We start from the raw sequence: 17,739 nt of genomic DNA on the forward strand, positions 1-17,739 counted from the left end.
CAATTTGAAAATTTCAGTTAAGAATTTTTTTTTTATATGCATTTCCCAAATATGAAACAGACAGTCTGCAAAAAGGAAATATACTGATAACCTGAATCATGGCAAATATAAGTACAAACATATATTTAGAACTTTAAATATAAAGTGCCAAACATAAAGTAGATAGCCAAACCAGTACTGAAACGAGTGTATATAAGAGTATATCGTCGATCTGAAAAGGGAGGTAGGAGATGAATCTCTACGACCGATAACAGAGAACCTATGAAATAGATCCCGGTTAGGATGACCATTGCATTCAATAGGTAATACTCCCTTCACATCCCTCTGTCATTCACTGCACTCTGAGAGGAACCGGGCTTCAAAAGAGCTGAGAAGCGCATATCGACTTAGAAATCTAGCACAAACTTACTTCACCACCTCCATAGGAGGCAAAGTTTGTAAAACTGAATTGTGGGTGTGGTGGGGGGGTGTATTTATAGGCATTTTGAGGTTTGGGAAACTTTGCCCTACCTGGTAGGAATGTATATCCCATACGTCACTAGCTCATGGACTCTTGCCAATTACATGAAAGAAATGAGTGTAGTCTCTGATATTTGGAGATCTCTCCACCCAAAAGATAAAGTATCAAAATTGAGACATAGTGGTTCTAAAGTTTGTAGAAAGGAGTTCAGATTGAAGGTTCTTTTTGGTTGGAGTCGCTGTTTTACGGTCAGCTTTACTATTCCATATCATGTTGAAATCTCCTGCCAAGATAACTCTGCCTTGTCTGTATTGTTCCACTAACTGTAAGACTTTCCTGAGGTATGTGGGCTGGTGTGTGTTGGGTAGGTAAATTAATACCAACGTATGTAAAACACTCTAGTTTGCATACTAAGAGTGTATATCTGGCCTGAGGGTTTCTAATCACCTGAATTTGTTCAAATGCTAGTCTCCTATGTATTAAGATGGCTGTCCCTCTCGCCTTTTTGGTGAATGGAGAGTGTTCAATGGTTGTGTAGGTATGGGAGTGGAATCTATGGGGAGTATCTGACTGCTAGTGGGTTTGCTTAAGAAACGCAACGTCTGGGTTATGAAATTTGAGAGAGCGAGCTAAGAGACTAAGTTTGAAGGGGGAATTGAGGCCCCTAGTGTTGTGGGTCGAGAATCTTAGGCAATCCATTTATAGTTGTGTTGACTCAGAAATGGGAGGGGTTATGGTATTGCAGATGCAAACGTCCTATATTTGGTACGTGGATAGTCAGGGTTGGGGGATGGGGGAAGTAGAATAGGGGAAACCAGTCTAGGTCTTAGACCAAAGTAATGTATCAATAGAATGAGGCGGAAATAGTCCACCTATGTGGAACCCTGGCGTAGGCAACCTTAATATGGGGGGGTGGAGTGTAACAGAGCAGGTGGGAGCTGGTACCACCTGCCCCGCTCCTAGTTACAAACAAATCAATATGAGAAAATAACATTAATCAACTAAACATATATATCAGAACAACATTTACTAAACAACACCAGTGGAGTCGAGTAAAACCAAAGAGCTTCTGTGTCCCTCTAATGAGGTGACCTGACCTCATACCAAGTGCTGTACCAACCCTGCTCCATACCAAGAAAACAATATAAACATACAATCTTGTCAACTAAACTTGTGTATTAAAACATTAGTCTGTCAATCAGCAAGAGGGTGCGAGTGATCTGCCACTACTCATTGGAGGAGGTGCACTCAATAGAGGGGATATCATAGATTATTTATTTATAGCCTGAGTTCAGGGTGGAAGAGTGTGAGGCCGTGAAGGTTCGTGGCACTGTCTCTTTTACCTTTGGCAGACCATTCAGGTGCAGATGCACATAGTTTCGGCTGTGTAGAGGGTTGAGCCTGTAGTACTTCAGTAAGGAGGCCATACTGTGTGAGGAGGGTGTTGCCTTGGGGCAAGGTAGAATTCACGTGTGTCTGGTTGTCTTTTGGTAACTATTAGTTTGGTTGGATAGCCCCATCTGTATTTTATGTTTGCCCTGTGTAGAACTAAGATGACTGGTTGGAATTGTCATTGTTGCTGGAGGGTATGTGCAGACAAATCGGGTAGTAACTGGATATCCTTAAACCTATCTGAAAGCTTTGGCTTTCTGAAGGCAGCCTGCATCAATGTGTCCTTGAATAGGAAACTATGGAAACAAACTATCACTTGCTTGTCTTGTGAGACTGTTCTCGGAAGAATCGCTCTGTGGGCTCTTTCCATAGTATACATCATGTCCTAAATGGGACCCAAGAGTTTGCTGAAGGCAGCCTGCATCAATGTGTCCTTGAATAGGTAACTATGGAAACAAACTATCACTGGCTTGTCTTGTGAGACTGTTCTCAGACGTAGCGCTCTGTGGGCTCTTTCCATGGTAGACGTCATGTCCTCAATGGGACCCAAGAGTTTGCTGAAGAGCTCCTTCAAATATCCTTGGATGTCTATCGGGTGAACATCTTCTGGGACCCCTGGAAACCGGACATTATTTCTGCAGGCTCGATCTTCCACATCGGCTAACTTAAATTCAAGCTGAGTTAGCTGGTCAGACAGGGCTTCTACCCTCTCCCCTATCTCAGAAATTTCTTTTCGCAGCTCAGCAGAGCTTCTTTATATCTTCTGTGTGATTAAACGTGTTTGCAAGGCAAGCATTTTTCTTTCATGTAATTAGCAAGAGTCCATGAGCTAGTGACGTATGGAATATACATTCCTACCAGGAGGGGCAAAGTTTCCCAAACCTCAAAATGCCTATAAATACACCCCTCACCACACCCACAAATCAGTTTTACAAACTTTGCCTCCCTTGGAGGTGGTGAAGTAAGTTTGTGCTAGATTCTTCGTTGATATGCGCTTCGCAGCAGGCTGGAGCCCGGTTTTCCTCTCAGTGTGCAGTGAATGTCAGAGGGATGTGAAGAGAGTATTGCCTATTTGAATTCAATGATCTCCTTCTACGGGGTCTATTTCATAGGTTCTCTGTTATCGGTCGTAGAGATTCATCTCTTGCCTCCCTTTTCAGATCGACGATATACTCTTATATATACCATTACCTCTACTGATTCTCGTTTCAGTACTGGTTTGGCTATCTACTACATGTAGAGGAGTGTCCTGGGGTAAGTCTTATTTTCTGTGACACAACACAAGCTATGGTTGGGCACTTTTATATAAAGTTCTAAATATATGTGTTCAAACATTTATTTGCCTTGATTCAGGATGTTCAATATTCCTTATTTCAGACAGTCAGTTTCATTATTTGGGATAATGCATTTGAATATTAAAATTTTCTTACCTTAAAAAATTTGACTTTTTTCCTGTGGGCTGAAAATGCTTCATTTTATTGCGTCATTCTTGGCGCTGACTTTTTTAGCGCGAAAAAAATTTTTCCTTGTCATTTCCGGCGTCATACATGTCACCGGAAGTTGTTTTGTATTTGCGTCATTTTTTTGACGTTTTTTGCACCAAAGATGTCGGCCAAAGCATTTTGGCGCTAAAAAATATGGGCGTCATTATTGTCTCCACATTATTTAAGTCTCATTGTTTATTTGCTTCTGGTTGTTAGAAGCTTGTTCATTGGCATTCTTTCCCATTCCTGAAACTGTCATTTAAGGAATTTGATAAATTTTACTTTATATGTTGTTTTTTTCTATTACATATTGCAAGATGTCTCAGGTTGACCCTGAATCAGAAGCTACTTCTGGAAATTCGCTGCCTGATGCTAGATCTACCAAAGTTAAGTGTATTTGTTGTAAACTTGTGGTAACTGTCCCTCCAGCTGTTGTTTGTGATAAATGTCATGATAAACTTGCTAATGCAGAGAATATTTCCTTTAGTAATGTTCCATTACCTGTTGCTGTTCCTTCAACATCTAATGCTCAGGGTGTTCCTGTTAACATAAGAGATTTTGTTTCTAAATCTATTAAGAAGACTATGTCTGTTATTCCTCCTTCCAGTAAACGTAAAAGGTCTTTTAAAACTTCTCATTTTTCAGATGAATTTTTAAATGAACATCACCATTCTGATTCTGTTTCTGATGATAATTTCTCTGGTTCAGAGGAGTCTGTTTCAGAGATTGATACTGATAAATCTTCATATTTATTTAAAATGGAATTTATTCGTTCTTTACTTAAAGAAGTCTTAATTGCATTAGAAATAGAGGAATCTGGTCCTCTTGATACTAAATCTAAACGTTTAAATACGGTTTTTAAACCTCCTGTGGTTATTCCGGAAGTTTTTCCTGTCCCTGATGCTATTTCTGAAGTAATTTCCAGGGAATGGAATAATCTGGGTAATTCTTTTACTCCTTCTAAAAGGTTTAAAAAATTGTATCCTGTGCCATCTGACAGATTAGAGTTTTGGGACAAAATCCCTAAAATTGATGGGGCTATCTCTACTCTTGCTAAACGTACTACTATTCCTACGGCAGATAGTACTTCCTTTAAGGATCCATTAGATAGGAAGATTGAATCCTTTCTAAGAAAATCCTATTTATGTTCAGGTAATCTTCTTAGACCTGCTATATCTTTGGCAGATGTTGCTGCAGCTTCAACTTTCTGGTTAGAGGCTTTAGCACAATAAGTAACAGATCATAATTCTCAGAGCATTGTTAATCTTCTTCAACATGCTAATAAATTTATTTGTGATGCCATCTTTGATATCATTAGGGTTGATATCAGGTATATGTATTTAGCTATTTTAGCTAGAAGAGCTTTATGGCTTAAAACTTGGAATGCTGATATGTCTTCTAAGTCAACTTTGCTTTCCCTCTCTTTCCAAGGTAATAAATTGTTTGGTTCACAGTTGGATTCTATTATTTCAACTGTTACTCGGGGGAAAGGAACTTTTTTACCGCAGGATAAAAAATCTAAAGGTAAATATAGGGCTGCTAATCGTTTTCGTTCCTTTCGTCAGAATAAGGAGCAAAAGCCCGATCCTTCCTCTACAGGAACAGTTTCTGTTTGGAAACCATCTCCGGTCTGGAATAAATCCAAACCTTTTAGAAAGCCAAAACAAGCTCCCAAGTCCACATGAAGGTGCGGCCCTCATTCCAGCCCAGCTGGTAGGGGGCAGATTACGATTTTTCAAAGAAATTTGGATCAATTCGATTCACAGTCTTTGGATTCAGAACATTGTTTCACAAGGGTACAGAATAGGTTTCAAGATAAGGCCTCCTGCAAGAAGATTTTTTCTTTCTCGCGTTCCATCACATCCAGTGAAAGCTCAAGCGTTTCTGAAATGTTTCAGATCTAGAGTTGGCTGGAGTAATTGTGCCAGTTCCAGTTCTGGAACAGGGGCTGGGTTTTTACTCAAATCTATTCATCGTGCCAAAGAAGGAGAATTCCTTCAGACCAGTTCTGGATTTAAAAATATTGAATCGTTATGTAAGGATACCAACATTCAAAATGGTAACTATAAGGACTATTCTACCTTTTGTTCAGCAAGGGCATTATATGTCCACAATAGATTTGCAGGAGGCATATCTGCATATTCCGATTCATCCAGATCACTATCAGTTTCTGAGATTCTCTTTTCTAGACAAGCATTACCAATTTGTGGCTCTGCCATTCGGCCTAGCAACAGCTCCAAGGATTTTTACAAAGGTTCTCGGTGCCCTGCTATCTGTAATCAGAGAACAGGGTATTGTGGTATTTCCTTATTTGGACGATATCTTGGTACTTGCTCAGTCTTCACATTTAGCAGAATCTCATACGAATCAACTTATATCGTTTCTTCAAGAACATGGTTGGAGGATCAATTTACCTAAAAGTTCATTGATTCCTCAGACAAGGGTAACCTTTTTAGGTTTCCAGATAGATTCAGTGTCCATGACTCTGTCTCTAACGGACAAAAGACGCCTGAAGTTGGTTTCAGCCTGTCGAAACCTTCAGTCTCAATCATTCCCTTCGGTAGCCTTATGCATGGAAATTCTAGGTCTTATGACTGCTGCATCGGACGCGATCCCCTTTGCTCGTTTTCACATGCGACCTCTTCAGCTCTGTATGCTGAACCAGTGGTGCAGGGATTATACAAAGATATCACAGTTAATATCTTTAAATCCGATTGTTCGACACTCTCTGACGTGATGGACAGACCACCATCATCTAGTTCAGGGGGCTTCTTTTGTTCTTCCATCCTGGACTGTGATCTCAACAGATGCGAGTCTGACAGGTTGGGGAGCTGTATGGGGGTCTCTGACAGCGCAGGGGGTTTGGAAATCTCAGGAGGCGAGATTACCAATCAACATTTTGGAACTCCGTGCGATTTTCAGAGCTCTTCAGTCGTGGCCTCTTCTGAAGAGAGAATCGTTCATTTGTTTTCAGACGGATAATGTCACAACCGTGGCATATGTCAATCATCAAGGAGGGACTCGCAGTCCTCTGGCCATGAAAGAAGTATCTCGAATACTTGTATGGGCGGAATCCAGCTCCTGTCTAATTTCTGCGGTTCACATCCCAGGTATAGACAATTGGGAAGCGGATTATCTCAGCCGCCAGACGTTACATCCGGGCGAATGGTCTCTTCACCCAGAAGTTTTTCTTCAGATTGTTCAAATCTGGGGACTTCCAGAAATAGATCTGATGGCTTCTCATCTAAACAAGAAGCTTCCCAGGTATCTGTCCAGATCCAGGGATCCTCAGGCGGAGGCAGTGGATGCATTGTCACTTCCTTGGAAGTATCATCCTGCCTATATCTTTCCGCCTCTAGTTCTTCTTCCAAGAGTGATCTCCAAAATTCTAAAGGAGCGTTCGTTTGTTCTGCTGGTGGCTCCAGCATGGCCTCACAGGTTTTGGTATGCGGATCTTGTTCGGATGGCTACTTGCTAACCTTGGACTCTTCCGTTAAGACCAGACCTTCTTTCGCAAGGTCCTTTTTTCCATCAGGATCTCAAATCATTAAATTTGAAGGTATGGAGATTGAACGCTTGATTCTCAGTCATAGAGGTTTCTCTGACTCCGTAATTAATACTATGTTGCAGGCTCGTAAATCTGTGTCTAGGAAGATATATTATCGAGTCTGGAAGACTTACATTGCTTGGTGTTCTTCTCATCATTTTTCTTGGCATTCTTTTAGAATTCCTAGAATTTTACAGTTTCTCCAGGATGGTCTGGATAAAGGCTTGTCTGCAAGTTCCTTAAAAGGACAAATTTCTGCTCTCTCTGTGCTGTTTCACAGAAAGATTGCTAATCTTCCTGATATTCATTGTTTTGTACAGGCTTTGGTTCGTATTAAACCTGTCATTAAGTCAATTTCTCCTCCTTGGAGTTTGAATTTGGTTTTGAGGGCTCTTCAAGCTCCTCCGTTTGAACCTATGCATTCGCTGGATATTAAATTACTTTCTTGGAAAGTTTTGTTTCTTTTGGCCATCTCTTCTGCTAGAAGAGTTTCTGAATTATCTGCTCTTTCTTGTGAGTCTCCTTTTCTGATTTTTCATCCTAAGGTTGTGAATTCTAACAACATTAGTAGAGAAATTGTGGTTCCTTCATTATGTCCTAATCCTAAGAATTCTAAGGAAAGATCGTAGTGCCATCATGCTTATGTTGAGTCGGGTAAAACTCCGCCTCAAAGAATTACAGCTCATTCTACTAGGTCAGTTTCTACTTCCTGGGCGTTTAGGAATGAAGCTTCAGTTGATCAAATTTGCAAAGCAGCTACTTGGTCTTCTTTGCATACTTTTACTAAATTCTACCATTTTGATGTTTTTTCTTCTTCTGAAGCAGTTTTTGGTAGAAAAGTACTTCAGGCAGCTGTTTCAGTTTGATTCTTCTGCTTATGGTTTCAATCAATTTGTTTCACTTTTTTGGGTTGTGGATTATTTTTCAGCGGAATTGGCTGTCTTTATTTTATCCCTCCCTCTCTAGTGACTCTTGCGTGGAAGTTCCACATCTTGGGTATTTATATCCCATACGTCACTAACTCATGGACTCTTGCTAATTACATGAAAGAAAACATAATTTATGTAAGAACTTACCTGATAAATTCATTTCTTTCATATTAGCAAGAGTCCATGAGGCCCACCCTTTTTATGGTGGTTATGATTTTTTTGTATAAAGCACAATTATTCCAATTCCTTATTTTTTATGCTTTCAAACTTTTTTCTTATCACCCCACTTCTTGGCTATTCGTTAAACTGATTTGTGGGTGTGGTGAGGGGTGTATTTATAGGCATTTTGAGGTTTGGGAAACTTTGCCCCTCCTGGTAGGAATGTATATCCCATACGTCACTAGCTCATGGACTCTTGCTAATATGAAAGAAATGAATTTATCAGGTAAGTTCTTACATAAATTATGTTTTTTGTAATGTTGCACCAGTAATGAAGTGCTGGGATTAAATAGAGAGGTGCAGATCAGAATGAGAGCCTTCTCCTAGTGATTCTGAGTCGCTAAGACCATCATTTGATCCCTCCTCTGGCTCTTTTAGTTGAGTGAAATGGTCGAAGACTTTTTTTTTAATGTTCACCGGGTCTTCGGGTGCCTTCTGGAGGTGTGAGGCATTTTCAGTTGAAATTTACGGGCAGGGTGAATACAGGCTTGTTGATTATAGTTGTTAAAGTGGTGTTAGGCTTTTTTTAGTTGACAGAAGAGAAGTTACCTAATCAATTAAAGTGCAATGCAAAGTGGAGCAGGGCTGGGTGGCATCTCATTGGCCCTACCCCCTCATGTCAGCTAGTGGGGGGGCCAAAGACCCACCTTAGAGGGCCAATCAAGGCAGGTGGGGGGCTCTTACGGGAAGGGAATAGATAGGGATACACAAGGTTATCTAGTAGGCTTTAAGTATACAATAATGTGTCAACCGAATTGTAGGCTATCACCATTTACTAAAATTACTATATGCCAAATCTGGTAGTAATGGAGGGGCAAGTTCCAAGGGGACACCACAGAGCAAAATCAGAAGGCACAACTGAGTAATACAGTAGTATGGTATATGTCTGTCAAAATTACATCATGTAGTCGCAAGAGTTGTTAAAAGGTATGAATCTTTAAGGAGGATGTTAGGTTCTAACTTTGTCCTTGCACTATCTCCCACCTCAGGGAATAGAGGGATACGACCCAGGGGAAGAGGAAAAGGGAAAGAAGAAGTGAACCACCTAGACAAGCTAGGCGGAAAAGGGGGAGGTGAGAGAAGGCCCAAACAGAAAATTAGGGTTAGAATCAGCCACAGCAGAAATCAATCCACATGTTGTGTAAATCAGAATAGACAACAATACAGCATATAGTCTACCCTACTATCAGCAATAACAATCTGTGTAAGTTGACAAATACAGTGCTAGGTAAAACTCACGTAACCATAATTAGCAGTTTATACTTGGTGTATGTAGTTTAAGTGAATCTGGAGCGTTTCACACCAAAAAGGATCCCAAGAGTGTGTGAGCAAAGTTATTATTATTACCAGGTGCAGCTGGTCTGTGGGGATCAGAGTTCCTCTTAGTTAGGTGATGAGGGGAACATAAATAGTGGGGGCAGTTGCAGGATCTGATAGGCCCCCAATATTAATATTATCTAATTTGCTTTAAAGATTTGAGAGTGGCACAGTCTGCTGGATTAGATCAGTAATAAGGGCTTACCCGGAGATATTTTGGACCTGACAGACAGTAGTGGTGTGGGTAATTGCTGGGAGGTGACAGAACAAAGTCAGGCGGACAGAGAGCATGTACCTGCAGCTCAATACTTAAGGCTCTGGAGGGCAGGTCCAAATCTCCCTTGGAGAGGCCATAGCGGGCAAAGTGGTGTATAAAAGCAAAAAGGTTAAATCTCACCAGGTAATTTTTGCTTGGAGATCTGGGCCTGTCTCGGTCAGAATCACCGTTCAGCTCTGTAGGAGGCTTGTTAATGGTTCTCAGGAAGTTCTAGTAAAGTCGCCTACCCCACAAGGGTTCTAAAGCAGTTTGAGACCGTGATGCTCCACCGATGGGTCTCTTTCAGGTTAAGGATAACCGGGATGGTTCCACGTGGCGTTCAAGATGGCAACCTTCTAGCCCTAGGTAAGGCCCTGCAGCGTCCTCCAGCGAGATGGACTTTGTGAGCTGGATCAAGTGGCCCTTGTGTATGGGCGGCCCTAATAGTGTATTATTATTTGGTCAGAGTTCAAGCTGTGGTGCCTTAGTGCTGCGGCACCAGTAGAGGTGCACCCTCTTAACAGAAGGCTTATTCAAGTGGCTGTCCAATGTATAGATCTCTCAATGATTGTGGTTTTAGTTGTATTTTTAAGACCTCACTAGATGGGCAAGATGGCGCCTTCAAATCTGGGCAGCTGTAAATTATCTAGGTACCTCACCCACGATGTCCAGTCCAATTCAAGATTATAGCTGATCAGGAGTTATATTTTTATAGGTTATAAGTGAAAAGTACACGTTGCTCTTTGCACTTGCGTCCACTCTGTTAAGCGGCTAGCTCCGCCCCCCCCCCATGTTTATCATTTTGTTGGCTAGTATATAAAAGTATTATTAAAAACAGGGGCACTTTCATTGATTAATATTTTTTAAAACTGCTTCATTTGTTAAATATTTACCATTTAATGATGGTAAACATTGCATAGTTTCTCCTCACAAATCTTATACATTATTTAGCTGAGCGATGATGAATCCGCTTTCAGCCAATCGTTGCGTGCCCTACTTGGCGTCCAGCTCGTGGAGCATGCAACGATTGGTTAAAGTCGGATTCGTCACCCCCCAGCTAAAGTATAAGATGTGGGCAGAGGAACGGCATGGTTTACCGTCACTAAATGGTAAATATTTAACAAATGAAATACTAGCCAGCAAAATAATAAACATTACAAATACTTTAAGTGAATGCTAATACATTGACAAAAGGAGTGTGCAAAAAAATTATAAAGTATAATTTACGTAAGGTTATTTCTTTTTAGATTGAATTTACCTTTTATACTCTTTGATTCATTTTCTCTTGCAGTGTGAAAGAAGCCTGCATTATCCTAAATCTGAATGTGGGCCCAGCGCTTCTGCTGAAAGATGTGCTGCAGTCAGACGATACCAACAAGAGAGGAAACTACAATAATGACAAAATGCCTTCTTCAGTAGCTGCACTGAATGAACTTGGGGTTTATAAATTGGCCCCTCAAGATGTGGAGATTCTTTTCAATTTAAGGACAAATTGGCCAAATACTGGAAAATAACAGCATTCTGTATTTATCTTTGGACTCTGTAACTATGTATAAGTGTACTATAAATTCATGAAGTGTAATTGAAAAATTCCTGTTAGAAACAAATATGGTTAATGGCATTGCAAATAAGCACTTACACTTTTCTTAATACATCTACTTTCTCATTTTATAGAAAATACATCTTTTTGTTGTATGTCTATAAAAATGTAATTATGCAATATTAAAACAGATGCAACATAATAGTTACATAGCAGTATAGGCTGAAAAAGGACTCAAGTCCGTTATAATAAACTTTCAAAAATGTTTTAACCCCATACCTACATTTCTCCTATTCAGTAGAGGCTTGGTATACAAATTCGTATATTGTAAGCTTTTGGTTTAGATATTATTAAGGGGATAAGAAAGTCAAAATTCAACTTGCATGATTCTACACTAGTGGGAGATAGCTGCTGATTGGTGCCTGCACACATTTGTCTCTTGTGATTGGCTAACTAGATGTCTTAATCTAGCTGCAGTAGTGCAATGCTGTTCCTCCAGCAATGGATAACAAGAGAATGAAGCAGATTTGATAACAGAAGTCAATTGGAAAGTTGTTTAAAATTGTATGACCTATTTAAATCATGAAAGACAATTTTGGGTTTTCCTGTTCCTTTTAAAGGGACAGTCAACACCCGACACAACCGGATTCCATATGTTTGTAACGCAAACGAAGATCCGCCTGCACCGGCTCCCTTCTCTATTACCTCTATCCTTGTCCTAGGAATCCTTCCAAATACATACGTTAATGTAGTCGAAATATGGCCGCCAAACTCCCCCCACGGTTAGTTACTAACCTTCTCTTTCAATCCATCCTCCAATCAGAATGGAATCCTCGGTCAGAATCTTCAAACTCGTTCATGGCATTTCGCGCATGCGCTATTCAATAGGAACCAAAATAGCAGAACTTTATTCTCCCCAATAGTTTCCGATGTATTATATTTTTAACAGTACTGTATTACTTAACACCGATCTAAGTAATTGGATGCGTCAAGTCCGATTGCTGTGTACGATATGACTGATTTACAAATGCGCATGCGCAATGACATATCGTGCGTGTCATCAATCCCTTCATGAACGAGCATGATTTGGAAGTGAGATGGGGAAGGAGGAGGAGGAGTTTGGTGGCCATATTTCCACTAGAGTAACATATGTATTTGGAAGGATTCCTAAGACAAGGATAGAGGTAATAGAGAAGGTAGCCGGTGCGGGCGGATCTTCGTTTGCGTTACAAACATATGGAATCCGGTTGTGTCGGGTGTTGACTGTCCCTTTAAGTATGGTACAAGTATATAACCAACAAATGCATAATACAAAGACAATGCACAGACACATACTGTGAATTTAAAAAAAAAGCAGACGTGTTTCTGTTGAATTTTAAACTTTCCTTTTTGCTGTATCATGTGAAAGCAGGTCACTCATATATGAGCTGTGAACGCTTTGCTTCTGCTCAGTAGGAGCTGGTTCCTCAGAATGGTTGCACATATTTAGCCTCCCGTCAGCTGTCATTTCATAACTGTCTGTTTGCTCTAGCTGTTATACTGACAGTGGATTTTGTTAGACAAACTGTTTGTTTAGTTGGAGTCTAAGTGTGTGATGTGTGATAAATTAATGTTTTAACCCTAATCTCATATATTTAGGATTGTGCACGTGTCTTGTGAACTATATGAAAGCAATGATTGCAACAGTGTATTATACTGTTGTAAACACAGCTGCCTTATAGTGCGCAAGACACTCTTCTGAGCCTACCTAGGTATGCTCTCCAACAAAGGATACCAAGAGAATAAGTACATTTTGATAATGGGGGTAAAATTTACTTTTTAATCAAATACTCTGCCTAAACCATGAACTGTTAATTATAACTTTCATGTACCTTTAAAGTCTGAGGCCTAGATTTAGAGTTCGGCGGTAAAAGGGCTGTTAACGCTCCGCGGGTTTTTTTCTGGCCGCACCATAAATTTAACTCTGGTATCGAGAGTTCAAACAAATGCTGCGTTAGGCTCCAAAAAAGGAGCGTAGAGCATTTTTACCGCAAATGCAACTCTCGATACCAGAGTTGCTTACGGACGCGGCCGGCATCAAAAACGTGCTCGTGCACGATTCTCCCATAGGAAACAATGGGGCTGTTTGAGCTGAAAAAAAACCTAACACCTGCAAAAAAGCAGCGTTCAGCTCCTAACGCAGCCCCATTGTTTCCTATGGGGAAACACCTCCTAAGTCTGCACCTAACACCCTAACATGTACCCCGAGTCTAAACACCCCTAACCTTACACTTATTAACTCCTAATCTGCCGCCCCCGCTATCGCTGACCCCTGCATTACACTTTTAACCCCTAATCTGCCGCTCCGTAAACCGCCGCCACCTACGTTATCCCTATGTACCCCTAATCTGCTGCCCTAACATCGCCGACCCCTATGTTATATTTATTAACCCCTAATCTGCCCCCCACAACGTCGCCGACACCTGCCTACACTTATTAACCCCTAATCTGCCGAGCGGACCTGAGCGCTACTATAATAAAGTTATTAACCCCTAATCCGCCTCACTAACCCTATCATAAATAGTATTAACCCCTAATCTGCCCTCCCTAACATCGCCGACACCTACCTTCAATTATTAACCCCTAATCTTCCGATCGGAGCTCACCGCTATTCTAATAAATGGATTAACCCCTAAAGCTAAGTCTAACCCTAACACTAACACCCCCCTAAGTTAAATATAATTTTTATCTAACGAAATAAATTAACTCTTATTAAATAAATGATTCCTATTTAAAGCTAAATACTTACCTGTAAAATAAATCCTAATATAGCTACAATATAAATTATAATTATATTATAGCTATTTTAGGATTAATATTTATTTTACAGGCAACTTTTTAATTATTTTAACCAGGTACAATAGCTATTAAATAGTTAAGAACTATTTAATAGTTACCTAGTTAAAATAATAACAAATTTACCTGTAAAATAAATCCTAACCTAAGATATAATTAAACCTAACACTACCCTATCAATAAAATAATTAAATAAACTACCTACAATTACCTACAATTAACCTAACACTACACTATCAATAAATTAATTAAACACAATTGCTACAAATAAATAAAATTAAATAAACTATCTAAAGTACAAAAAATAAAAAAGAACTAAGTTACAGAAAATAATAAAATATTTACAAACATAAGAAAAATATTACAACAATTTTAAACTAATTACACCTACTCTAAGCCCCCTAATAAAATAACAAAGCCCCCCAAAATAAAAAATTCCCTACCCTATTCTAAAATACAAATATTACAAGCTCTTTTACCTTACCAGCCCTGAACAGGGCCCTTTGCGGGGCATGCCCCAAGAATTTCAGCTCTTTTGCCTGTAAAAAAAAACATACAATACCCCCCCCCCAACATTACAACCCACCACCCACATACCCCTAATCTAACCCAAACCCCCCTTAAATAAACCTAACACTACCCCCCTGATGATCTTCCTACCTTGTCTTCACCATGCCAGGTTCACCGATCCGTCCTGGCTCCAAGATCTTCATCCAACCCAAGCGGGGGCTAGACATCCACTGAAGAAGTCCAGAAGAGGGTCCAAAGTCTTCCTCCTATCCGGCAAGAAGAGGACATCCGGACCGGCAAACATCTTCTCCAAGCGGCATCTTCTATCTTCTTCCATCCGATGACGACCGGCTCCATCTTGAAGACCTCCAGCGCGGATCCATCCTCTTCTTCCGACGACTAGACGACGAATGACGGTTCCTTTAAGGGACGTCATCCAAGATGGCGTCCCTCGAATTCCGATTGGCTGATAGGATTCTATCAGCCAATCGGAATTAAGGTAGGAATTTTCTGATTGGCTGATGGAATCAGCCAATCAGAATATAGTTCAATCCGATTGGCTGATCCAATCAGCCAATCAGATTGAGCTCGCATTCTATTGGCTGATCGGAACAGCCAATAGAATGCGAGCTCAATCTGATTGGCTGATTGGATCAGCCAATCGGATTGAACTATATTCTGATTGGCTGATTCCATCAGCCAATCAGAAAATTCCTACCTTAATTCCGATTGGCTGATAGAATCCTATCAGCCAATCGGAATTCGAGGGACGCCATCTTGGATGACGTCCCTTAAAGGAACCGTCATTCGTCGTCTAGTCGTCGGAAGAAGAGGATGGATCCGCGCTGGAGGTCTTCAAGATGGAGCCGGTCGTCATCGGATGGAAGAAGATAGAAGATGCCGCTTGGAGAAGATGTTTGCCGGTCCGGATGTCCTCTTCTTGCCGGATAGGAGGAAGACTTTGGACCCTCTTCTGGACTTCTTCAGTGGATGTCTAGCCCCCGCTTGGGTTGGATGAAGATCTTGGAGCCAGGACGGATCGGTGAACCTGGCATGGTGAAGACAAGGTAGGAAGATCATCAGGGGGGTAGTGTTAGGTTTATTTAAGGGGGGTTTGGGTTAGATTAGGGGTATGTGGGTGGTGGGTTGTAATGTTGGGGGGGGGGTATTGTATGTTTTTTTTTACAGGCAAAAGAGCTGAAATTCTTGGGGCATGCCCCGCAAAGGGCCCTGTTCAGGGCTGGTAAGGTAAAAGAGCTTGTAATATTTGTATTTTAGAATAGGGTAGGGAATTTTTTATTTTGGGGGGCTTTGTTATTTTATTAGGGGGCTTAGAGTAGGTGTAATTAGTTTAAAATTGTTGTAATATTTTTCTTATGTTTGTAAATATTTTATTATTTTCTGTAACTTAGTTCTTTTTTATTTTTTGTACTTTAGATAGTTTATTTAATTTTATTTATTTGTAGCAATTGTGTTTAATTAATTTATTGATAGTGTAGTGTTAGGTTAATTGTAGGTAATTGTAGGTAGTTTATTTAATTATTTTATTGATAGGGTAGTGTTAGGTTTAATTATATCTTAGGTTAGGATTTATTTTACAGGTAAATTTGTAATTATTTTAACTAGGTAACTATTAAATAGTTCTTAACTATTTAATAGCTATTGTACCTGGTTAAAATAATTACAAAGTTGCCTGTAAAATAAATATTAATCCTAAAATAGCTATAATATAATTATAATTTATATTGTAGCTATATTAGGATGTATTTTACAGGTAAGTATTTAGCTTTAAATAGGAATTATTTATTTAATAAGAGTTAATTTATTTCGTTAGATAAAAATTATATTTAACTTAGGGGGGTGTTAGTGTTAGGGTTAGACTTAGCTTTAGGGGTTAATACATTTATTAGAATAGCGGTGAGCTCCGGTCGGCAGATTAGGGGTTAATAATTGAAGGTAGGTGTCGGCGATGTTAGGGAGGGCAGATTAGGGGTTAATACTATTTATGATAGGGTTAGTGAGGCGGATTAGGGGTTAATAACTTTATTATAGTAGCGCTCAGGTCCGCTCGGCAGATTAGGGGTTAATAAGTGTAGGTAGGTGTCGGCGACGTTGTGGGGGGCAGATTAGGGGTTAATAAATATAACATAGGGGTCGGCGATGTTAGGGGTAGCAGATTAGGGGTACATAGGGATAACGTAGGTGGCGGCGATTTGCGGTCGGAAGATTAGGGGTTAATTATTTTAAGTAGCTTGCGGCGACGTTGTGGGGGGCAAGTTAGGGGTTAATAGATATAATACAGGGGTCGGCGGTGTTAGGGGCAGCAGATTAGGGGTACATAAGTATAACGTAGGTGGCGGTCGGCAGATTAGGGGTTAAAAATTTTAATCGAGTGGCGGCGATGTGGGGGGACCTCGGTTTAGGGGTACATAGGTAGTTTATGGGTGTTAGTGTACTTTAGGGTACAGTAGTTAAGAGCTTTATAAACCGGCGTTAGCCAGAAAGCTCTTAACTCCTGCTATTTTCAGGCGGCTGGAATCTTGTCGTTAGAGCTCTAACGCTCACTGCAGAAACGACTCTAAATACCGGCGTTAGGAAGATCCCATTGAAAAGATAGGCTACGCAAATGGCGTAGGGGGATCTGCGGTATGGAAAAGTCGCGGCTGTAAAGTGAGCGTTAGACCCTTTAATCACTGACTCCAAATACCAGCGGGCGCCCAAAACCAGCGTTAGGAGCCTCTAACGCTGGTTTTGACGGCTACCGCCGAACTCTAAATCTAGGCCTGAGTGTTTAGGGTGTTAGCTTTTTTTGTAATATTCTATCATTTTTTTAACTAAAAAATAGTTATACAAACTAAGGAACGTATACTGTCACTGTCAAACAGTTCATCATGTTTAACTCTTGTGATAAATATGATGGTGTCTACAGCATCATACCCCGTATATCATCCATACTCAAGAAAAATAGTTTCTGGTTTTAAGAGACATATTCTTGAAGCAGGATAGTGAGAGTTTATTATTTTTAAAATGGTACCAGTGAGTGCTATTTTATTCAGGGTGTAGCCGTATTCCTTGTCAGCCTCTAGAGTAGAGCTACAGGTGGCTTTTAAGCAATGGGAACTGGGGAGATTTTCATTCTCTCTGTGCCTCCCATACTATTTGCTGCCCTGCTGATGATGGTCTTAGCAGATATCTAAGACCCTGTTTGTTCCCACAGATCTGCAGGAGGAGATGAAAAGGACCTCTTCAT

At 40.3% G+C, this 17,739-nt stretch overlaps 1 protein-coding gene and 1 long non-coding RNA gene across 4 annotated transcripts in view; both read left to right on the top strand.

Moving 5' to 3' along the window:
* Window positions 1-11,420, top strand: part of RINT1 (RAD50 interactor 1) — a 65,030-nt gene extending 53,610 nt beyond the window's left edge. For all 3 annotated transcript variants that reach the window (XM_053716559.1, XM_053716560.1, XM_053716558.1), the window contains exon 14: window positions 10,896-11,420. In XM_053716559.1, the coding sequence (XP_053572534.1) occupies window positions 10,896-11,118 (223 nt within the window). In that variant the 3' untranslated portion in view covers window positions 11,119-11,420. The remainder of the gene's footprint in view (window positions 1-10,895) is intronic.
* A 1,415-nt stretch (window positions 11,421-12,835) lies between these two features.
* LOC128664973 (uncharacterized) lies at window positions 12,836-17,347 on the top strand. Its single transcript, XR_008402956.1, has 2 exons — window positions 12,836-13,022; window positions 17,271-17,347. It is a non-coding gene; the product is annotated as an uncharacterized LOC128664973 (long non-coding RNA).
* Window positions 17,348-17,739: the final 392 nt, after the last annotated feature.

This window comes from Bombina bombina, chromosome 6 (genome assembly GCF_027579735.1).
Source record: "Bombina bombina isolate aBomBom1 chromosome 6, aBomBom1.pri, whole genome shotgun sequence".
NCBI classification, from domain to species: Eukaryota; Metazoa; Chordata; class Amphibia; order Anura; family Bombinatoridae; genus Bombina; species Bombina bombina.